This window comes from Eubalaena glacialis, chromosome 11 (genome assembly GCF_028564815.1).
Source record: "Eubalaena glacialis isolate mEubGla1 chromosome 11, mEubGla1.1.hap2.+ XY, whole genome shotgun sequence".
Taxonomy (NCBI): Eukaryota; Metazoa; Chordata; class Mammalia; order Artiodactyla; family Balaenidae; genus Eubalaena; species Eubalaena glacialis.
In genome coordinates, this window is record NC_083726.1 from 21,465,418 (window position 1) to 21,489,751 (window position 24,334).

General features: G+C 42.7%; 1 protein-coding gene across 1 annotated transcript in view; it reads right to left on the reverse strand.

The window, feature by feature from the left end:
- ANO4 (anoctamin 4) overlaps positions 1 to 20,706 on the reverse strand; it is a 470,138-nt gene extending 449,432 nt beyond the window's left edge. The window contains exons 1-2 of the mRNA XM_061204482.1: positions 20,632 to 20,706; positions 7,676 to 7,759 (exon numbers count right to left, since the gene is read on the reverse strand). Of these exons, the coding sequence (XP_061060465.1) occupies positions 7,676 to 7,759; positions 20,632 to 20,653 (106 nt within the window). The 5' untranslated portion in view covers positions 20,654 to 20,706. The remainder of the gene's footprint in view (positions 1 to 7,675; positions 7,760 to 20,631) is intronic.
- Between the last annotated feature and the right edge of the window lie 3,628 nt (positions 20,707 to 24,334).

Here is a 24,334-nt window from a genome sequence, read left to right on the forward strand (position 1 = left end):
TCTCTACGTCTGCGTCTTTATTCCTGTCCTGCCCCTAGGTTCTTCAGAACCACTTTTTTTTTTTTTTTTTTTTTAGATTCCATATATACATGTTAGCATACGGAATTTGTTTTTCTCTTTCTAACTTACTTCACTCTATATGACAGACTCTAGGTCCATCCACCTCACTATAAATAACTCAATTTCGTTTCTTTTTATGACTGAGTAATATTCCATTGTATATATGTGCCACATCTTTTTTTTTTTTTTTTTTAAAAACATCTTTATTGAAGTATAATTGCTTTACAATGGTGTGTTAGTTTCTGCTTTATAACAAAGTGAATCAGTTATACATATACATATGTTCCCATATCTCTTCCCTCTTGCATCTCCCTCCCTCCCACCCTCCCCATCCCACCCCTCTAGGTGGTCACAAAGCACCGAGCTGATCTCCCTGTGCTATGTGGCTGCTTCCCACTAGCTATCTATTGTACATCTGGTAGTGTATATATGTCCATGACAGTCTCTCACCCTGTCACATCTCACCCTTCCCCCTCCCCATATCCTCAAGTCCATTCTCTAGTAGTTCTGTGTCTTTATTCCCGTCTTGCCACTAGGTTCTTCATGGCCTTTTTTTTTTTTTTTCCCTTAGATTCCATATATATGTGTTAGCATACTGTATTTGTTTTTCTCTTTCTGACTTACTTCACTCTGTATGACAGACTCTAACTCCATCCACCTCATTACAAATACCTCCATTTCATTTCTTTTTATGGCTGAGTAATATTCCATTGTATATATGTGCCACATCTTCTTTATCCATTCATCCGATGATGGACACCTAGGTTGCTTCCAGGTCCTGGCTATTGTAAATAGAGCTGCAATGAACATTTTGGTACATGACTCTTTTTGAATTATGGTTTTCTCAGGGTATATGCCCAGTAGTGGGATTGCTGGGTCATATGGTAGCTCTAGTTTTAGTTTTTTAAGGAACCTCCATACTGTTCTCCATAGTGGCTGTATCAATTTACATTCCCACCAGCAGTGCCAGAGGGTTCCCTTTTCTCCGCACCCTCTCCAGCATTTATTGTTTCTAGATTTTTTGATGATGGCCATTTTGACTGGTGTGAGGTGATACCTCATTGTAGTTTTGATTTGCATTAGTCTAATGATTAGTGATGTTGAGCATTCTTTCATGTGTTTGTTGGCAATCTATATATCTTCTTTGGAGAAATGTCTATTTAGGTCTTCTGCCCATTTTTGGATTGGGTTGTTTGCTTTTTGATATTGAGCTGCATGAGCTGCTTGTAAATTTTGGAGGTTAATCCTTTGTCAGTTGCTTCATTGGCAAATATTTCCTCCCATTCAGAGGGTTGTCTTTTTGTCTTGTTTATGTTTTCCTTAGCTGTGCAAAAGCTTTTAAGTTTCATTAAGTCCCATTTGTTTATTTTTGTTTTTATTTCCATTTCTCTAGGAGGTGGGTCAAAAAGGATCTTGCTGTGATTTATGTCATAGAGTGTTCTTCCTATGTTTTCCTCTAAGAGTTTTATAGTGTCTGGCCCTTCATTTAGGTCTTTAATCCATTTTGAGTTTATTTTTGTGTATGGTGTTAGGGAGTGTTCTAATTTCATTCTTTTACATGTAGCTGTCCAGTTTTCCCAGCACCACTTATTGAAGAGGATGTCTTTTCTCCATTGTATATTCTTGCCTCCTTTGTCAAAGATTAGTTGACCATATGTGCGTGAGTTTATCTCTGGGCTTTCTATCCTGTCCCATTGATCTATATTTCTGTTTTTGTGCCAGTACCATACTGTCTTGATTACTGTAGCTTTGTAGTATACTCTGAAGTCCAGGAGCCTGATTCCTCCAGCTCCATTTTTCTTTCTCAAGATTGCTTTGGCTATTCAGGGTCTTTTGTGTCTCCATATAAATTTTAAGATTTTTTGTTCTACTTCTGTAAAAAATGCCACTGGTAATTTGATAGGGATTGCATTGAATCTGTAGATTGCTTTGAGTAGTATAGTCATTTTCACAATGTTGATTCTTCCAGTCCAAGAACATGGTATATCTCTCCATCTGTTTGTATCATCTTTAATTTCTTTCATCAGTGTCTTAGAGTTTTCTGCATTCTTTGTCTCCTTAGGTAGGTTTATTCCTAGGTATTTTATTCTTTTTGTTGCAATGGTAAATGGGAGTGTTTCCTTAATTCCTCTTTCAGATTTTTCATCATTAGTGTATAGGAATGCAAGAGATTTCTGTGCATTAATTTTGTATCCTGCTACTTCACCAAATTCATTGATTAGCTCTAGTAGTTTTCTGGTGGCATCTTTAGGATTCTCTATGTATAGTATCATGTCATATGCAAACAGTGACAGCTTTACTTCTTCTTTTCCAATTTGTGTTCCTTTTATTTCTTTTTCTTCTCTGATTGCTGTGGCTAAAACTTCCAAAACTATGTTGAATAATAGTGGTGAGAGTGGACAATCTTGCCTTGTTCCTGATCTTAGTGGAAATGGTTTCAGTTTTTCACCATTGAAAATGATGTTGGCTGTGGGTTTGTCATATATGGCCTTTCTTATGTTAAGGTAAGTTCCCTCTATGCCTACTTTCTAGAGGGTTTTTATAATAAATGGATGTTGAATTTTGTCGAAAGTTTTTTCTGCATCTATTGAGAGGATCAAATGGTTTTTCTCCTTCAGTTTGTTAATATGGTGTATCACATTTATTGATTTGCATATATTGAAGAATCCTTGCATTCCTGGGATAAACCCCACTTCATCATGGTGTATGATCCTTTTAATGTGCTGTTAGATTCTGTTTGCTAATATTTTGTTGAGGATTTTTGCATCTATGTTCATCAGAGATATTGGCCTGTAGTTTTCTTTCTTTGTGGCATCTTTGGTTTTGGTATCAGGGTGATGGTGGTCTCGTAGAATGAGTTTAGGAGTGTTCCTCCCTCTGCTATATTTTGGAAGAGTTTGAGAAAGACAGGCTTTAGCTCTTCTCTAAATGTTTGATAGAATTCACCTGTGAAGCCATCTGGTCCTGGGCTTTTGTTTGTTGGAAGATTTTTAATCACAGTCTCAATTTCAGTGCTTGTGATTGGTCTGTTTATATTTTCTACTTCTTCCTGGTTCAGTCTCAGAAGGTTGTGCTTTTCTAAGAATCTGTCCATTTCTTCCAGGTTGTCCATTTTATTGGCATATAGTTGCTTGTAGTAATCTCTCATGATCCTTTGTATTTCTGCAGTGTCAGTTGTTACTTCTCCTTTTTCATTTCTAATTCTGTTGATTTGAGTCTTCTCCCTTTTTTTTCTTGATGAGTCTGGCTAATGGTTTATCAATTTTATCTTCTCAAAGAACCAGCTTTTAGTTTTGTTTTGTTTTTTTTTATAATTTTAGCAATTTCATGTCTCTTTATTTATTTATTTTATTTATTTATGGCTGTGTTGGGTCTTCGTTTCTGTGCAAGGGCTTTCTCTAGTTGCGGCAAGTGGGGGCCACTCTTCATCACGGTGCGTGGGCCTCTCATTATCGCGGCCTCTCTTGTTGCGGAGCACAGGCTCCAGACGCGCAGGCTCAGTAATTGTGGCTCACGGGCCTAGTTGCTCTGCGGCATGTGGGATCTTCCCAGACCAGGGCTCGAACCCGTGTCCCCTGCATTGGCAGGCAGATTCTCAACCACTGCGCCACCAGGGAAGCCCCCAGCTTTTAGTTTTAATGATCTTTGCTACTGTTTCCTTCATTTCTTTTTCATTTATTTCTGATCTAATCTTTATGATTTCTTTGCTTCTGCTAACTTTGGGGTTTTTTTTGTTCTTCTTTCTCTAATTGCTTTAGGTGTAAGGTTAGGTTGTTTATTTGAGATGTTTCTTGTTTCTTGAGGTAAGATTCTATTGCTATAAACTTCCCTCTTAGAACTGCTTTTGCTGCATCCCATAGGTTTTGGGTCATCGTGTTTTCATTGTCATTTGTTTACAGGTATGTTTTGATTTCCTCTTTGATTTCTTCAGTGATCTCTTGGTTATTTAGTAGTGTATTGTTTAGCCTCCATGTGTTTGTGTTTTTTACAGATTTTTTCCTGTAATTGATATCTAGTCTCATAGTGTTGTGGTCAGAAAAGATACTTGATACGATTTCAATTTTCTTAAATTTACCAAGGCTTGATTTGTGACCCAAGATATGATCTATGCTGGAGAATGTTCCATGAGCACTTGAGAAGAAAGTGTATTCTGTTGTTTTTGGATGGAATGGCTTATAAATATCAATTAAATCCATCTTGTTTAATGTATCATTTAAAGCTTGTGTTTCCTCATTTATTTTCATTATCATGATCTGTCCATTGGTGAAATTGGTGTGTTAAAGTCCCCTACTATGACTGTGTTATTGTCGATTTCCCCTTTTATGGCTGTTAGCATTTGCCTTCTGTATTGAGGTGCTCCTATGTTGGGTGCATAAATATTTACAATTGTTATATATTCTTCTTGGATTGATCCCTTAATCATTATGTAGTGTCCTTCTTTGTCTCTTGTTTTTTCCTGGTTTCTGATGTGGCTGGCAATCCTTGGTGTTCCTTGGCTTGTAGACATATCACTCTAACCTTTGCCTCTGTCATCACATGATGCTCTCCCTGAATGTATATATCTGTGTCTCTTCTCCTCTACTTACAAGGCAGGACATGAGTCACATTGAATTAGAAGCCCCACCCTAAGTGAATATGACCTCATCCTGACTAGATTACATCTGTAAAGACCCTATTTCCAAATAAGGTCACAGTCAAAGGTACCACGGGTTAGAACTTCAATATATCTTTTGGTGGAACAAATTCAATTCGAAACACCCTGACATGGTGGCCACAGCTGACTAGACCAGGGAATGGTACTAGGCCCATGGCAATTTAACAAGAGTGACATCCAATGGGAGTCGGATTACCTGGGCTCAAATCCCAGCTCTTATTACCCATGTATTCTTTATTACTTTTTAACCTTTCAAGAGCTTAGTTTCCTCATCTGTAAAATAGGGGAAATAACAGTATCTATCACATGGGATTGTGAGGATTAAATGAGAAAATACAGGAAAAGCAACTAGAACAGCACTTGGCACAGAAAGCTCCCATATGGTCCTCACTGTTTACCCCTCCACTTTCACTGACAAGTGTCTTAATAGAGGTCTCTACTCACAGCTCATCACTCCTTATTCAGAGCCCTGTAAGCTGGCTCCCCTCCCACCACCCACTGACATGGGATGTCACCAGGGCAGACTTTTAACTTTAACCTTCCTCAGTCTCCCCTTCTAGAAATTCTCTGGGCATTTCAAGAAATGTATTTGCTAGGTTTTCCTGTCACTGCCATTATTTCTATCCTAATTGTGCTTCCCTCAATGATTGGTCTTTGACCCTCTACACACTCAGTATACTGATGCCCACTCTTATAATCTCATCCTCTTCCAAAGATTCAACTGAACTCTCTGTGAAGAGAATGCCAATATCTTCATCTCCTGCCCATTCTCTCCACATTTCCAACTTCCTGTGGGTCATTCTGAGGTGGGGGGTCTCACTGGGACCTCAAACCCAACACACTGGAACCCTAGAGCCATGCAGTCCTCTTCCTGACCTCTGTATTTCAGTGAACGGCTCAGACTCCCTGTCAACCTGACTCAAAGTCTCAGGGCACACTATCTGAGGCACATCCAGGCAATGACTAGTCCTCCTGGCTCTTCCATGCCTCTCCCTCCAGACCTGCTTCTCTATCCCACTTCCCAAGTTCATTACTGTCTCATGTCAAGACCACAGTCAGAGCCACTTACTCTGTCATAACGCCAGATTCTCACACATGAAATCCATCCTGTTCACCACCAGAATAACCTTTCATACATGCATTCATCCTGTCACCCTCCTACTCTGAACTCTAAACGACCTCCCACTACTTAACAAATGTCCTTAGGAATGTCATTTTAGGTTATTTAGTGTTTTCAAACCAGGGTCCATGAACTCTCCACAAGGATTTTTAAGTTGTTTTCATTTTTCATTTAAAAGTCAACTTAATCATTTAAAAATGAATATGTGCATACCATGGACCAAATTTTGCCACTTAATTTTAGTGCCTGAGTTTGCTTTTGTGTTTCCATCAAGTTGGCACCAGTTGATACACTTAATGAGAAGAGGAGAGAGATGGGAATGTCAAGGTGAGTCCATACCAAACAAAGATCCAATAATCTCACTTGAGTGAGCATTAACAGAGATTTCAGAGTGGGTTGAACAGAGAGAGGTGGTGGCACAGCAGAGTTACCATAAATACTGTAAATACTGAGCTCAGTGCAAAGAACCTTCACTGCTGCCGCCAGGACCGCGTTGCATTACAAGCAGTGACTGCATTTCAGCAAAATAACAATGCCCATCATCTTAAATTAATGCGGTGAATTTGTGGTTGTTTTTCTTCTCAGTGTTTTAAATTTCATTTATAAATTTGATTTGATTTTTATGGCTATTTGGAAAATAAGGTGTCTATAGTTACACTTTATGTTGGAACATACTTAGGTATCCTTATAATAAAAATAATTTAAATCCATTTTAGAGGCTCATAATTATTACTTCTTTTTACAGGGGTCCACATTGCTGGAATCTGAGAAACCATGACACTGTGTTTCAAAGCATGAACTTGTGTCAAACAGACCTGGATTGGAATCCTAGGCACATCCATTTCTGGCTGTGAGGCAAACAGCAAGTTTCCTCATCTGTAAGATGGGGAAATGACAGTACCTTCCTCATAGAGTCCCAATTAAGTAAAATAATGTATGTCAAGGGCCAAGAGCAGCTGACAAATGATAAGTGCAAAATAAATGTTAGCTGCAAGTATCACCATTATTCTTTTGTTTCTAAGTCGTAGCCAAGATTCTGAAATCAAGAAAAGTTTGAAAGGAAGTGGAAAGGAGAGGAAAGATTCAGCAGACAGAAAAATAATCATGGTCACTCTTCCCTTTTTGACCAAAATAAAACATGTTTAAGGGTGAGCAGGAAGGCGGCTGGGAGAGTGCTAGGTGAACACAGTATATTCTGCCAGGATCCTACCGTCTCCGTAGGGGGGGTCCCTCATCCAGGGTCAAAGGGATAGAGAACCACACGCCCCAAACTGCAGACTTCAAGTTTCTGAGAAGGCCATGTGCTATGACATGGAATTTTATTTCTGTGAAGTCAGGGGACAGGACAGCTGGCACACACAGAATCCCCCAAAGCATAGCTAGCATTCAGTAACACTGATTTGTTATTTTATGCATGTATGCATTAACTTATACTTATGGGAAATGTACATTTTCTATTTGCAGTTGTGATATAAATTTTCTTTTTAAAATAAATGAAAATAAATCTTAAAAAGTCAGTTTTAACATTAAGTACATAATAATATAGGTGATACACAAATGAAAGAGAAAGCAAATGAAGAAAAGCTGGGAAACCTGTGTTTTGTTTTGTTTTGTTTTGTTTTGTTAATCTCTCTGGATCACATTTCCTCCATCCATCTCTATGCAAAAGCAATAAGGATCCACAAGAGGGCACCCCAACAAGGTGAGTCCACAAGTATTTGCCCTGATTCTGAAAATAAATTTGATGCACTTACCCTTCCTACTCACTCCTTCCACAGCCCTGCACCCCCAACCTTTATAGGCAATAATAGTTTTCATTAAAAACTGGCACAGTTGCTCACCTATGGTGATCTGGCTGACACAACTGTAGTAGCTGCCCGTCGTTGCAGAGGAAAGGTTATAACTCCCACTGCTTATATCTTTGTCTGTTTAAGAAAACAAAAGAGGAGAAGGTTAATTACATCCTGGTAAACACCATGACCACAAAGTAAATATATGACTGCTGGTAAATAAACCAGCTGTCTGTGTCTGAGTATCTCATACTTATTCATTGGTTCATTCATTGACATTTAGGGGATGCTAGGTGCCAGGCACTTGGAACATTTCAACAAACAACCCAGACTGTCACACAGGCAATTTCAGTTTGGTGTCACTTTATTATAATGGGGGGAGGGTGCTGGGGGAGGGTTGCAGGGGAAGTTGAGGAAACACCTGACCCAGACTAGAGGGTATCAGGTAAGGCTTCCTGGGGGAAGTGAACTAGGCAAAAGGGGGATGAATTGAGGGGAAGGATCCAGGCAGAGTGCTATCATCTTGTCTGGAGAGTCGGAAGCCTCTGTTTCATGAGTTAGCAGCTGAACACAGTACAAGAGAGGTGCACAGCCGCTGGACTACAAGGGGTCTTATAAACCACGTTAACAAGTTTGGATGTTGCCAAGAGAGCAGAATCCCATTTTCATTTCAGAAAGATCACTTTGAGGCAGCAAGGAGAACAGTCAGGAGGAGGATGAAAGGAGAGGCAGAAAGACTCCTTTATGAGGCCACTGCAGTCATCCTGATGAGAGATGGTGGTGGCCAAACCATGGGAGGAGCAGCCGTGGAGACAGAGAAGTGGGTGCAATTCCCTGCAAGGCTCGAGTGCAGCCAGCTGCACAGCAGTCCTCACTACCGTGAGCAGACCATGTTCCCGACAGAGGGGCAAAGACACCAAAACCTCCCATTCACACGGCACCTCAGCATTTTCAGCCACATCGTCTCACGCACGGTGTGAAATAGGGCGAGCGTCACCCCACGTCTCTGATGGAAAAGCTGAGGCTCCAGGCAGCTGAGCACCTTGCCCGAGGTCACGTGACAGCATGTGGCAGAACAGAGCTCAAATGGAGATCAGAACTGCTTCAAATTGTTTATGAAGAAGGCAGGGCATATGTGATCTAAAATATCAAAATAAATACATATTGTCTAATATAAAACGCTACAGTTTACACAGAGTTACTATAAGAATGGTTGCAAAACGTACCTGAAGGAAATATTTGAATATTACATGTTATGTGATACCAGGAAAACTTTGAAACTCTGATCTATAATGATGAAAATTAGAGGTCCGAGGGAAAGAAATAATTAAGAATGTCAAATGTCAAAGAGAAAGGGTTTCTAGAAACATACTGAGTCATATTTTAATGAGAGAGCAATGCGGATTTTTAGAGAAGATGGCTTTGCAGATGAACATTCTAGGAGGAAAGAACAGCAGGTACCTGGACAGAGAGGGCAGGAAATGGGAGTCATCCGCACGGGTGTCCGGATATGCTTGTGGTTTGAAAGCAGCTAGAAAGTATTGACAAAAGCAGGTAGTGAGCCAGAGGGCGGGGAAGTAGTGGGGGCCCTTAGAGGCCACATCAAGGCCACTGTAGGTCCACAAACAGGGAGGTAAAAAAATATTTTAAGACTATTTTTATCGTGGGGAAAATTAATTCGAGCAAGTGCATGCGGCCAACTTCTCCTCTAAGAAACATTCCCAGACCATCCGCCATCTCTAGGGGGCTTCTGGGAACAGTAGACACACCTCCAACAGCACTGCGCATGCGAGATTGCACTCGTTTTATGGGTATCCCAAACCATGTGCAAACCTGTCAAGGGCAGGTCCACACGTTTTTCAGTTTGTTATCTCCAGAGCTTAGTGCTTTGCCTGGCATAAGGTGAATCCTCAATATATGTTCGTTGGTTGAAGGAACAAAGGAATGCATGAAATTAAAGAAAGGATAGCCAATGACCATTTCCCCTTCCTATTAGTTGTAACTTCAGTAGGGGTTGCCGTGATCAACAAGGAGGAGCACTGGGCTTGGAGTCAGCACACCTAGGGTTTGAAGCCCCAGCTTTGCTGCACATGAACTCCTTGAACTTGGTCAAGCTGTTGACTTCCTTTAGTATTGGTCTTTCCATCTGAAAATGGTGACAATAATGCTTATCTCACTTTTTCTGGGCTAGCGGTTGGGAGGTGGAAGAGGATGAGGCATGGCTAATAAAAATAAGTCAGCTACACAAAATGCACAGTTAGCAAGTCATTCTGTATATATTTGTGGAATCAGCTGAATCAACAAAACCCAGACCTAAAACATATCAAACTAACTTCTCTAAACTTGTCATTCCTAATTTTTTTTTAAACCCTTCACGAATGATCTGTCCTTAAAAGATTTTGGAAGGGAGGAGACCTCCCAGGGACAATGTCAATGGCATCAAAGGGGGGAGGGGGGTGAAGGGAGAGATTCAAGAGCCACAGAAATGGTTCTGAATGGAGAGAAAAGGAATGAAGAAGAAAAGCACATTGAGAAATCAGTAATCAATAAAGAAGCAGAATGCTTAAATTAGGAATGAATGCTTGGGAAGAGGCTGTGCATACATTTGAACAGGAAAAACTACTGAAATTTGACTTGAATCTGAATGGTAAAACTAGGGCATAGTTTGGGTGGCAATATTTTGAAAAGACTCAAAGAGCAGAAGGACAAAGACCTGTGGCAGTTTTGGTACAAAGTGACTCTGTAAAGGAAGGTGTTTTCCTATATAAGAATTAAAACAAAAATGTTAGATTTTTGTGGGAGGGCTTGACTATCCATTTAATCCTTTAGGAACCAACTATAGTTAAAAAAACAAAATCAGGTACCTAGTGGAAAAACTTGAGACTATGAATGAGGTTAATAAACTTTGTGGGTTCTGGAGTAAGTATCCAGATTAGATACCTGGTTCCAACCCTTGGGCACAATACTTTATCTCTACGGGGCTCTGTTTCCTTGTATGTACAATGCGAATAATAAAGGCACTTACTTTATAAAGTAGTACATAGGAAGTGTCCAATTAGTGTTAGCTATTATTTTTATTTTATACTTAAAAAGAACAAAGATACGCATAAAATGGAATACCATATAGCAAAGGAAAAGAATGAAGCAAAGCTACACAAAATACTATCAATGGATCTCACAAACATAATGTTTAATGAAAGAAGCAACACCCAAATGATATATGATTCTATTTATGAAAATTTCAACAACAAAACTAAATTGTATTGTTTATAGATGCATATATAAATGGTAAAACAGTAAAGAAAAGTAACAAAATAAGTAGCACAAAAGTCAGCATGGTGATTCCATTTGGTGAGGAAGAAAGCAGTTTGAAATTGTGAAAAAGTACAGGGAGTGGGGGTAGGTTCTATGGTGCTGGGAATGTTCTATTCTTGACCTAGGTGGTGGTAACACAGTATTCATTTTATAACTACTTGTTAAATTATAAATTTGTCTTGCCCACCTGTCTGTATGTACAATAGCTTTTTTAAAGAAGCAAAGGGGGCAGAAATCACAGTAGGGCAAATTGGGAATGCAAATTCTGCAAAAAATGTCTAAGAAAATGAGATGGTGGTGGATTCATACAACAATAGTCATCAAGTACTTACTCCTTGCCAGGCACTATGCTAAACATTCATTATTTCATTTACATCATTATTTCATTTGTGCTCCAAAACAAATCTTTTAAGGTAGGTGTGATTATCCCACTATCCAGATGAGGAACTAGAGGCTCACAAAATCAGGGAACTTGCCCAGAGTCACACTTCAGGGAAGTCACAAAGCTGGAATTAAAACCTAGGTTTGTCTTACACTAGACCAAGATTTGAGAACAGAGGCAAAGACAGAGGAGGACAGATTAACATCATAAGCTGTGTTAGGTGGATTCCTGTTGTATCTGGTGCTACATCTTTGACAGTCATTTATCTGATGAGGTTCAGCAGGGAATGAGATAGACATCATCTCGGGGATTCTGTTTTCACAGGCCCACTTAACGGAAACATGTGACAAAATTAACCCAATTTTCTTTGTCTCAAATTATTTTGGGTATACTTATAAACAGTATGATCTTATAACCAAATAAAATCAGGCCCATCTCAACATTCAACCTATCTTTCATCTTAACCACAGCAAAAAAAGCAGGTACCATGCCTATTTTCATCTTTCCACCAAATGCAGAATTCTGGTAGATATGTAGGCAAAACTAAACAAAAATTGTCAATATAAAATGATAATTATAATATCTAATTTGGGAAATTTTTTAAAAGAAATATAACTAAAATGCAAAATAATCATAGTACAAAGCCAGGAGCTGGGTGCTCAAAATCAAAGTATTATTCAGGGGAGAGGTTAACATATTAAATTTAGAGTTAGAGGAACAAAATGTAATGAATATGTGTAGAATTTGTTAGGTAAGATTTAACCACAAGTAGAAGGGTAATTATTAAAATAACAGAAATAAACTATATTTCCAAACCAGTCTGCTGTGCTGGAGGGGGTGAGAGACAGGTGGTGGGGAAGAACGGGAGAAAAGATTTAACAAAAAAATTCTACTTAGATAAGGGAAATAAATGAGAATTAGAGCATAGGAACAAAACAAGACAAAGAGAAAGTCTGAAGTAAAATGGTAGAATTAAGTTCAATTACACTAGTAATAACAATACATGTAAATGGTCTAAATTTGTTATTTAAGAGATTGTGAGATGGATTTGGAAAGCAAAAAGAAAATCAACTAAATGCTATTTATAAGAGAGACACTTAAAATATAAGGACACAGAAATGTTGAAAGTAAAAGACATAAAAAGATACAGCAAGCATTAATCAAAATAAAGCTAGAGTAGCTTATGTTAGTTTTAGATGAAAAAGGCTTTAAGACAAAAAGCAATTATTAAGGATAAAGACGGTCAATAAATAATGATAAAAGGTTCAGGTCTGATTCTTCAGGAAGATATTAAAAAATGTTACATCTGAGTTATTTGAGATAACCTCAAAATATACGAAGGAAAAATTAATAGAGCTACAAGGAGAAACGGACAAATCCATCATCAGAGGGGGAGATTTTAACACAATAACTAATTGGTTGAGCAAGAAATGTTTGGAAAAATACAGAAAATTGAGATTGCAAATCACTTGGGTATCTTTTTAAAGTGAAGAGTTGATTTACTATCTCTGGCGTGGGCCTGGAATTCTGCATTCTTTTCCATTTTATTGAGATATAACTGACAATTGCATTTCTAATAGACTCCCAGGTGGTGGCAATGCTACTGGTCTAGGATCTCCAGGTCCTGGTAAAATCCTCCCCTGGAATCCACAATCCACAAAGCCTGGGAAAACATCTCACCGGCAAGAAAGGAAGGACAAATTAAAAAAGGAAAAGAAAATGTTTTCATTAAACCCTTAAAAACATATTAGAAGTCTGCTTATACATATGGACAGATGAAACTCAAGAATTACCAAACAGGGCTTCCCTGGTGGCGCAGTGGTTAAGAATCTGCCTGCCAATGCAGGGGACACGGGTTCGAGCCCTGGTCTGGGAAGATCCCACGTGCCGCGGAGCAGCTAGGCCCGTGAGCCACAGCTACTGAGCCTGCGCGTCTGGAGCCTGTGCTCCGCAACGGGAAAGGCCGCGACAATGAGAGGCCTGCGCACCGCGATGAAGAGTGGCCCCCACTTGCCGCAACTAGAGAAAGCCCTCGCACAGAAACGAAGACCCAACACAGCCATAAATTAATTAATTAATTAATTAATTAATTTTAAAAAAATAATAATTACCAAACAGACAAATGATACATAACTACTGACTTTACCAAAAAATTCACCATACAATTCCTTTAATTACTACCCTTCACAAGTGTACTGGAAATACCATTTAATTTACAAGATACATATTTATAGTGCAGAGTGAGCTACAACTGTTTACCGCATCTGGTTTTTCTTTTTTTGTCTTTTTGTAAATCACTTAAAATTGTTTATAACAGGCTCTAGAGAATCCACTAGTAAGAAAACAAAAGTGTGGGATGTGTGTGCATATGTATGTTCCTCAGAAATATTGGTGTGATTTATTCTATGTCTGCTGTGTATTTTATAGGCTTACAGAAAAGTTAATATTCAAGTCCAACCCTTTCCTCCTAGCTGTGTAGCCTGTATCTCATCACCTAAGCTCCCTGGGCCTCAAATTCCTCCTTTACATTGTGACTGAAATTCATTCATTTAAAAAACATTGAGTGTCTAGCACATACAGTAGATGCAGGCTGGCACCAGGTAGTAACTGGTGCCTTGGAAGGTCTCCCCTAAGGTGTTGATGAATTAATCAAAGTGTAGAGAGTGTGCTTCACTCCACAGAGCTTTCCCTACAGTAATGACAATAAACACACCAGAGTGCTGTGTACTACATTGCTCTAGGACTTCCTAGGTTTTCATAACATTTTCACCTTTGCTCTTTCAGGTAACTCTGCAGCAGCATTAGGAGACAAGCAGGGCAGGGACCAGCTGTGATAGTACTAGGAGTTCTTCCCTCCTCTGCGTCTCCCACTGGACCTGAGCTAGACCCAAACCCCTGGAGGGCAAGGCCATCCCTTATTCACCTTCTGTCCACAGTACCTAGCTCTGCCTAATGCATAAAAAGCACAATAAATGTTTGCCAAAGACTCTAGTAAGCTTTCAAATACTATAGTCACCATTCCTGCATTTTAAACACTGGGCCTGATACTCATTATCTCAGCTTCCCTTTGATTCCACTCTTGCAGGCACAGTGGCAAAAGCACCTTGCAGGAACCCTAATTAGAGAAAAGCCTTTCCTTTCCTTTCTTTCCTCCTTGTACCTATTTGATTCAGTGTTGAAAATCCCACATTCTTTTTCATTTTTTCCAGAAGGTAAAATCCATGCCTCATCATTACAATGTAAGATTCATGAGAACAGTTTTTAATTTTGTTTTTACTTCCAGAACCCACAACAGTGCCTGACACATAGTAAGCACTCACAAAACATATGTTGAATTGTTTGTTCTAGAAACTTCCTTGGTAGCTACGGACTGTTTGTCTAGGACTAAGTTCTAATAGAAAAATCCACATGCCTATTACAAAGAACATCATGTTTTAAAGGAAAAGATTGAAGTGCTCCTTCACAGGATCAAAATAAAATTTTAATTTTGCCCCAGAAAGAAACTTTTAAAGTGTGAAGGGCTGAAGGTCAAAAACTAATCTGTGTAGGCTTTGCTGCAGCTTCTTAATCAAAAAGGATCCTAAATCAATGTTGACCATGAGTGTCTGGATTGCATAATGACAAGCATGCCAGGTGGTAGAGGGCAAAAACAAGACAAGTCCTCAAACAGCCCCTTGGATTTACTTTGCAGCTAAAGCATGACTTCCAGCCCGTTAGCATACATCTGATTTCACCACGTAGTGTGGACACTTTTGCTCTTTTGTTCATTCTTATTTTCTGAAGGGTAAAAGTTCTATTGCTTATTTGCAATAGGAAAATGAAGTTTTAAAAATGTGTGTGTGGTGTACTACCCCTTGCTAGAGTCCATTCAGTCCTTCAGTCGATCAGACAGCCAAGGATTGCTCACCCAGTATATGCCAGGTGCTGGGCTAAGCACCAGGAATATAAAGATAAAGATGTAGTCCTTGGCCTTTGGGATTTTACAACCCACAGAGAGGAGTCCTCATTACAGTACAAAATGAAAAGCTGTTGAGGAGAGGAGTACCCTGAAAGGTTCCAAGAGAGGAACCCAGTAGGATGGGGAGGTCAAAGGAGAGGGGGAGTGAGCCTCATAAAGGAGGAAGGGGCTGTGTTTCAGAGCATGGGCCAAGGTTCAAACACCTGAGAAAACCAGGTACAATCAGCCACGCCCAGCCACCTCCCTCCCTAAAAGGTGGGATGCTGGGGCCGAGGGCAGCAGGAAAGAAGGATGGTCAGCTTCTGAAGGGCCTTGTTTGCCAACCTAGGGAGGTTAGACTTTGACCTGTAAGCAGAGGGGAGCCCTTGGAGAGTTTTAAGCAGAGGAATAACAGGATCAGATTTGCAACTGGGATCAGAGAGGCAGGGAAAGAGGCAGAGAGACAGCTGGGAGGCTGCTACCACAGTCAAAATTGGCAGTGACGGTGGCCTCGACCAGCATAAGAGGAGGGGCCAGGGAGAGGAGAAAACAGAGTAGAAAGACTTTAAGGAAGAAGAATCAATGGGACTTGGTAGTTGAGAGTATATGGGCTGGGAGAGGCAGTTGACAGTAATAGCTATGCTTACTGAGTACTCACTATGTGTCACTCATATGCTCTTACAAGTACTGTTGCATTTAAACCTCAGAGTGACCCCATTTTACAGATAAGAAAATTGAGGCGCAGGAAGTGAACTGGTTTGCCCAAGGTCACTGTTAGCATATTCTGGTAAGGGAGGACTCAAAGACGACTCCCAGGATTCTAGTCTAGGTGACTGGATAGAGCACGCTGGCCCCTGCCAATGTCTCCTGTCTTGGATGTCATGCTCCACCAACACCATGCTGCTGGCAGCTGCCTTTATGCCCCCTGCCATCTATCCCCTTCATCTTTGTTCATGCTGTTGCCCCTCCTTGGAATGTCCTTCTTCTCCCAATTGGCCTTTTAACATCGTCTCCTCCAGGTAACTCTTCCTGACCTATCCCTCACTCCCCCCATCCCCTCTCCCGCAGCACTGCATTATAAATCTCTTTAGGAGCCTATTTCCTCCAGCTGACTGTGCTATCCTGAGAGAAAGAGTGAGATCTCATTTATTCTGGTACTGCATGGTCCAGTAGCTGGAGCTCAGTAGCTGGAGTGATTCTATAGGACACAGGTATGGGAGAGGAATTCCGTTTTGGACACAATGAGTTTGCAATGCCAGAGGAGGATACAGGTAAAGAAGTCTAGCAGACAGCTGGGTAGACAAGCATAGCACATACAAGAAAGAAGTTCTGAGTTGGTGATTTCTATTTGGGAGTCACCCGAATAAAGACAAAATGACAGGTGAGGAAGTTATGTCCTAGGCTCTCATCTCTTTGCTTCGCTCCATTCTGTGTTGCATGGTTAGGCTTGGCTCTCATTACACCCCTCTCCTATACCCCCTTCCAGTCAGAAGTCCTGAACTTCTGGTCATCCACTGCCTTTTAGCCTTTGCTCAAGCCATGCCTTCTCCCTGGGATTACCCACACAGCTGCCCATACATGGTGAATGTCTGCATGAACGAGCACATCTTCTCCCCTTCCTAACTGCCCCTAGCCCCAGGCTCTTCAGCCAAACTCTCCAGCCTGCCTCCAGGCCCCCCACTCATTAGGTGAGACTAAGTAAATTCTTCAACCTTTCTGGGCCTCAAGCTCTTCAAGTGAATACAGGGCTAACATTGGACTAGTTTCTTAAAGATGGTTGCGAGGGGCTTCCCTGGTGGCGCAGTGGTTGAGAATCTGCCTGCCAGTGCAGGGAACACGGGCTCGGGCCCTGGCCCAGGAAGATCCTGCGGAGCAACTAAGCGCGTGTGCCACAACTACTGAGCCTGCGCTCTAGAGACCGCAAGCCACAACTACTGAGCCCGCGTGCCACAGCTACTAAAGCCCACGCGCCTAGAGCCCGTGCTCTGCAACAAGAGAAGCCACCACAATGAGAAGCCCGCGCACCGCAACGAAGAGTAGCCCCCGCTCGCCGCAACTAGAGAAAGCCCACGCACAGCAACGAAGACCCAATGCAGCCAAAAATAAATAAAAAAAAAAAAAAAAAAAAAAAAAGATGGTTGCGAGATTTAAATGAGCTAATTCGCATAAAGTGCTGTTGTTACTGTTTGTGTCCCAGCATAGCCCACACTTCTGCTTACAACTTTGTCACCCCAGTTTACAGGCCTCCTGCTAAGAGACCGACTCTGCCCTCAGGGCCATTTTCTCTCATTTAGTAGATGTCTAATCAATGTCATCCAAATGTTTGAGAGTGAGATTATAAAGCCAAGGACAGAACCCAGTCAAACACCAACATAAACAGATGCAGGAGTCCACAAAGAAGAAGCCTTTTAAGAGGCAGCAGGGAAATGAGGGGATAATAGTTATAACAACAAAACTGGCTCTGACTGCATTTCCTTCGTCTTCTACTTGCTCTCCCTGCTCTCGCCACACTGACCTTCCAGCTAGCCTTGAACATGACAAGCTCATTCCTGTCCCAGGGCCTTTGTACTTACTGTTCCCTTTGCCAGGAATGCGCTTTCCCCGCATAATGACATGGCTTGTTCCTTTCCTTCGTTTAGCCCTTCCTTCAAATATCTCCTCAGAGAGGATTTCCTTATCTGAAAGAGCCCCCACTGTGCTCCATAAGCTCCTCAGGCCCCAGATTGAGCCTCCTCAGATCCCAGGCTGACAGCTCAATGCCAGGCCAGCAGGTCCAACCACAAGTCCCTTCCTGGTGCAGCCTGGGACACGGCCCCCTGTGCCTTCTTTTGCATGGCCAAGAATGAATCAAGTCCCGGTCCCTTCTCTCTTGTCACCCTCCTTGGTCTCATGCACGTGGTTACATAATGAGCTAAAAGCATTTAAGAACCTAAACCATGTAAAGGACAAGGAAAGAAAGATGAGTGGTGAGTACGAAAGGCTGAGACATTTAAAATCCAGAATTTTTAAAAGTGCATCATCCATTGAACATATATTTATTAGAGGACATATCACAGTTATCGATTATCCTAATCTCATTCCACATTTCTAGAGGATACATGTCTAGATGGTTGCCCGAAAGTAAAAGTTCATGCCAAAAAACAGGAAAAAAAAGTTCCAACATAGGATCCAAAAATGCATATTTGGATGGGAAGCTAATGAGGTTTAACTGGAGGCTGCTGCTAATGAAATGCATACATAAGCCAAATTTCTCTCTCTTCTTAGGAACCTAAAACACACGGTCTACACTGTAACTGTTCATTCTCTTGGCAGCCCCTGTGCTAAAGACAGGATTAAGGCATTTATTAAATCAGTCAAATGAATATAAAAATTGAACCCTCTAAATTCCAGACAATAAACTTAGATCATCCCCCATCATGATATCTAAACCCAAATCCAACAGAATTGAAAGGGGACTTTTTTTAAAGCAGTTTGATTTTCAGAGAGATGAAGGTTCCAGAGCTGGACCAAACTCTCATCAGAAAATAATCTCAGCATCCAGTGGATGAGGAATATATTGAATGTGCTTGGTTTTGCTTTCACCAGGTTGAAAACCCTGATGGACTAATTTACCTTCTCATGTCTTGGGTCACATCGCTACAGACCAAGAAATTAATGTGCACTTAGCGGCCAAGTGTATTCACCACTTTAGGGATGGGGGAGGGAGAAGAGTGTGTCAAAAATATATTTAAAATAGCACAAATTCTAATTGAGATATTTACTTAAATCTGTCTCAGTTCCCTTTAAGGTTCTAAAGAGAAACCCGTGTAATTCTTAGTTGCCAAAAAAATGATCTGCCACCTTTTTTCCTTTAATTACTGAAATATACTTGCTTTTCAAAAACAATTCACTTCTTCTGACTCCATTTTCTCCACCTGGGTGCCCAATTAAGCTTTTAAAGCGTCTAGAAATTTATGGAACTGATTATTATGTAAACCTCTTACTGACAGTATCCACAGGATGGTATGTGAAATCTAACATCATGTAAAAACCAGAAGTTAGATCCTTCTGATAGAAAAAGGTGTAAAAATAGGTTTCTGCCAATGAATATGACTAAAAAACCGTCAGAATGTTGAATTATCCCCAAATGGTAACCCAAGAATGACAACGTTATGTATTAAATGTGCAGCAGGGGCAGAACAACCCAAATCCCAGCAGAAAATGCCCCGAGTTAAAAAAAAAATAGGCCACTAGTATGCAATTTGTAATCTGCTCACAATTTGTTAGGTTCCCAAGTATCAACTGCAAACCCTCAGAGCCACCTGAGTGATCATTTTACACAGTTTAAATCCCAAGAAAAAGAGACTGACCCCTTTAACCTTGGGAAAATGAGCGGGGGACATCACTGGTCTGGAGAATGAAGCCTCCATGCCAAAGGGCAGCAATTTTCCTCCCACCAAGCCCTGGCTCAGAGGTGTCCCCGCAGAACATTCCCCAACAATTGCTCAGTACCTCCGCGTTTAAAACGCCAAAACTAGATGTTATCACAGCAACTGCTTGCAAGCCAGGGTAAGGGAGGGAGGTCTACTTGAGTTTCCGTCTCCCATAACCCGGTCTCGGCAGCATCTCTGATAAAGGACTAAAGAGAATTGCTTTTTCCACGCAAGCAGAAATGTTGATTAAAAAAAGGCTTGTTGGCTTCCCAAGTGTCTGGGATTTCTAGCTGAATCTGAAACCTTCACACTGTGATTTCATTTTCCTTCAGAACTGTACAATGCCTTAAAAATAATGATTAAAAAATATATTTCTTTAACAAAAAAGGGGGGAAAGGAATGTCTTCTATTTCCATGCAACTTTTATTTCCAAGCTGATTATTTTTCTATTAAAAACATATTTTGGTGCGTGTAATTTAACCCCATAGCATCTGTCAGAGAGATGTTCTCATCTCTAATTTACAGATGGAGATATGCAAGAACAGAAAAGTTTAAATAACTTGCCCAAGGTCAGTCAGGGACAAGATATGCAAGGACTGAACGCAGATCTAACTCCAAGCCTCACACCGCTAGAAAAGGACTCAACACCCGTGTATACCTTCCCCTTGGTGGTCTGAAGCGAACGGAATTTTACTGGAGTGCCAAAGCCTAAAAACACCTAAATTTTAGGCGTTTTTACTCCACCGACTCTTTCTACAAACCCCCCCTTCCCAGGTTCCAGGCAGCCTCCCACTGCACAGAGCATCGGTCCCCCAGCCGCAGGCCAGCGCGCGCTGCAGCCGGCGCCCTCCCTTCCAGACCCCCCCGGGAGCCGAACCCCGAAGTTTCCCGGGGTGATCAGACGGCTCCCGGGTTCTGCCCGCCCCAGGAGCCCCGAGAGCCCGCGACCGCCCGCCGTTACCGTATGCCGTGAGGGAGGCCATCCTGGCCCGCGTCCTGCCCAGGCTGGCCAGGGCGTCGGCGACAGCGGCCGCCTGCGCGTGGCGCCCCTGGACGGCGGGCGTCCCACCCCGCGAAGGCATGCGCTCGGCTCCCGCGGCGCCCGGCCGCCCAGCTCCCGAGCACGCCCAGTCAGCCCGCCGCGGCCGCCCCGGAGAGGTGCCGGCGGCGCGCAGACACCCGGGGCCGGGTCTCGGCTGCCAGGGCGTGGGGAGCGAGGGCGCCAACGGGCCGCGGCGCTCCTGGTCCCGGCGGGGATTGAACCTGCGCCGGAGGACGCGCGACCCGAGAGAGGAGGGGCGAAACAGGCGGTGGGAGGGGCCGGGCGGAAGCGCGAGGCTGCTGCGGCCCCAGCCGGCTGGCGGCGGGCGGGACCCCGGCTGAGTCGACGCCGAGCCGGGTGCCCTCGGGGCGGGGGCGACAGGGGTGACGCGGGCAGACGCGGGATCGGGAAGTCCCGAGCGCGCCAGGGCTTCCGGGACCTCGAGCCTTCAGCTCCCTTGTAGGGAAGTTCCCCTGGAGAGCGTGCCTGGGGATGGCGGGCGGGGTCCGGCCGCCTGGGACTCCAGGGTGCGATTCCCAGCCCAGGCGGCAGTCTCGAGAAGGCTTTGCCTCCGAGGCCAAAGCCCGGGGGCGAGTGGCAGCTCTGCCTTGAGGACTTTTATTAGTAAGTCCTTGACCGCTAAGTACCGACTTCTGACCCCAACAGTTCATACCTGTCCCAGCAGCAGCAGCATCCTGTCACCTTTATTCGTGCGTCTCTCTCCCCACGAGGCTGTGACCAGTGTCCTATTTCACTCTGAGTGCCCTGCGCCTCGATCAGGGCACGGACTCAAACATTATTTGTCGAAATGACTGAGTGTCCAAGCCCCTTGCTCGCCCTCGCTGGAAGCCTACCCATCCTATTGTGAGAGTTCTTTGTTTTGAATCAGGGTCTGGAAAATGGGGAACGAGAAAGAGATCCAAGAAGCCAGTAGTATCCATGGGGATGGGGACAAGAGAAAAGGGGAGGCCGCCTAACGCCCCCCTCGGGTTCAGGCGCACCCGAGGCTTTGCAAGTCCCAAGTACAGAGTCGCGAAGGCACGGTGAGGGCCCTCGGGGCTTCCTGGCGCGGGGCTGACTGTCCTGGTCACCAGGGTATCTCGGCCTTGAAAAACTCCAGCGCCCAACGAATTGCGGGGCGATGCTGTCAAGGCTATTTAACCGCGTTTGGGCTGTGCCCACCCTGGTGGAGGCACAGGGAGGGCAGAGAAATCTGGCTCAGGCAAAACAGGGCGTTTCTTTAGCAAGGTTTCCGAGCGCCCCTCTCGCCACCGCCACTGTCCTTGGTGCTCGCCGGCCTATCCCAGGTGTCGGGTTTTCGCACTTGCGACCTTCCTCCCCTCCCGAACCCTCCCCTCCCCTTCCCTTCCCGCACTCCGGCTCTTTTGGGAGGGCGGCGAGGCGGCAGCGGGGGACCAGTGGGCGAGGCTCTAGGATGAAATGTCACTTTGTGGTCGGTGGAGCCAGGCCGGGAGAAGGGCGAGTCTGCCCTGGGTAGTGAGATCGCGTGATCTGACAGTTTATTCCTGCTGGGTCAGCCAACTACCAGCAGGTGACCCTTAGTCAAGACCCCCTCTGTGACCCTTCATTTTCCCCATCTGTAAAGTGGCGGTCACCGTTTTTAGTTAGCGCTGTGCCCACCTCACAGGACGGTGGCAGGGCCCGGGTGGCAGGGATCCAACTCCTCAACACTCTGGGCTGGGCGCTCAGCCTTGTCAGCCTGTCCCACCTCTGGTGCCCACTCCTGTGCCAGCCCTGGGGCCTGAGCCTGGAGCTGCTCCCTTGCTTCCCCTCCGTGCCTCCGCTGGGACCCAAGTCCATCTGCAAGTTGTCTTCTGCCATCCAGGTCCCGGTCTTTCTTCTCCCTTTGCCTCCACATTTTAGCTCAGGTAGGGTCATGAGGAAGGACAATCAAAATGTGTTACAAATTGCACTTTAATTCCTCTTGGCAGCTCTTTCTAATCAGCAGGAACTTAAAAATAGTATCTAATTAATTAACCTCTCTTAAGGCCACCTGAACTTCTGTCCGTATAATACCATTCCAAGTCCTTGAGCTATTCGGTCTCCTCAACAGAATTAAGGTTGAGAATCCTGGGCCTCTTGGTTGAGGAATCAATGGACAAATACACCTCATTCTTTCATTGTCAGGTTTGCCGAGAGCCTTCCCTTGTGCTCAGGCCCTGCGCTGTCAGGTGAGGCTGAGGTCTTGAAGCAGCCTCCCTGTCTCCTGGTCTGCAGCAGGAGGGGGTAGCCTCCCTGGCTCATTCTTGAGAAGAACAGGCCAAAAAAAAGTTATGATACTGTGATGAAGCACGGGGTGGTAAAGACACCTTGCAAGGAGCAAGAGGGGTCTTTCCTCGCAGTGTTCACAGATGACTTCACCAAGGAAACTACGTTTGAAAGATGAGGTCCAGGATTTGTGTTGTTGTCAGTAAAATTTCTTAAAGACAAGCTTGCCATCCAGATTTTCTTATGTTTTATTCATTCACCATGTCTTCAGGAGTAAAACATGAACTGTCACAACCTTGATGAAAGCTGTATTCTAAATCTTTCCAGGAAAATGCCTTTTTCAGATGATAGACTGAGGGAAACTAGTTGTCCTTCACTTTTGAGCACGCTCTGAACTTGAACTATTTGATGTATTATTAACTGCTCTGAACGTGATTATATTGCATTTGACACCGGAAGTGGCCACCTCTCTGTGATTAACATTTTTTTGGTGATTAACATTTTTAATAACTTATTTTAAGTTTTTAGTTTAGTAACTACTCTGCAAATACTCATTCTTTAAAACTATTGCAGCTGAAAACTAATTTAGTTTTCATATGACCACCATCAGCTTGACTTAGAATGTGATCCATTATTAAAGATTTAACAAATTGAATGTTTTAAAATAACTAATTTCAACAATGGAGCATTATAGCTACATAACATCCGTTTCTATAACAATAAGGGCTGTCTTGGAGCTCTGCTATAATTTGCTACACCTGAAAAAAAAAGTAGATAAAATGAAATGACAACTTTTGTTTTTCAAAATTCCAAAATTAAATACATTCAAATTATATAAAGCAGTTAGCCCCTCACAGTTAAATATGTTTGGAGACCGCTTCATGCATTCTTTCCTTGTATGAATGCCTTTTATAACATATTTCACTAATCATTCTCCAGCCAACTTAACTGAATTTAGCATAAAATAGAATTTGCTTTGGGGGGACGTTATCTTGTTATTAAATCCTATGCATTAATACCAAGGAAAATTTATTAGAGGATCCAATAATATTTACCTTAAATATGCTTTATTTTGTTATATAAATGCCGTATGACTCCTTTCTGAAAACAGACATGTGTATCTCATCCTGAAACTCTTGAGTGTTGCAATGACTATAGGGGTGAAAATGTTTTATATTCAGATTCATTTGGATTTGAATTATTCTGAATTCATATTGATGAAAAAATTACCATAACTTCCATCTCAATGTGAAAAGCAAAAATTTCTATATTAAAAAACTATTTCCTATTTGGGACTTCCCTGGTGGCGCAGTGGTTAAGAATCCACCTGCCAATGCAGGGGACATGGGTTCAAGACCTGGTCCGGGAAGATCCTACATGCTGCGGAGCAACT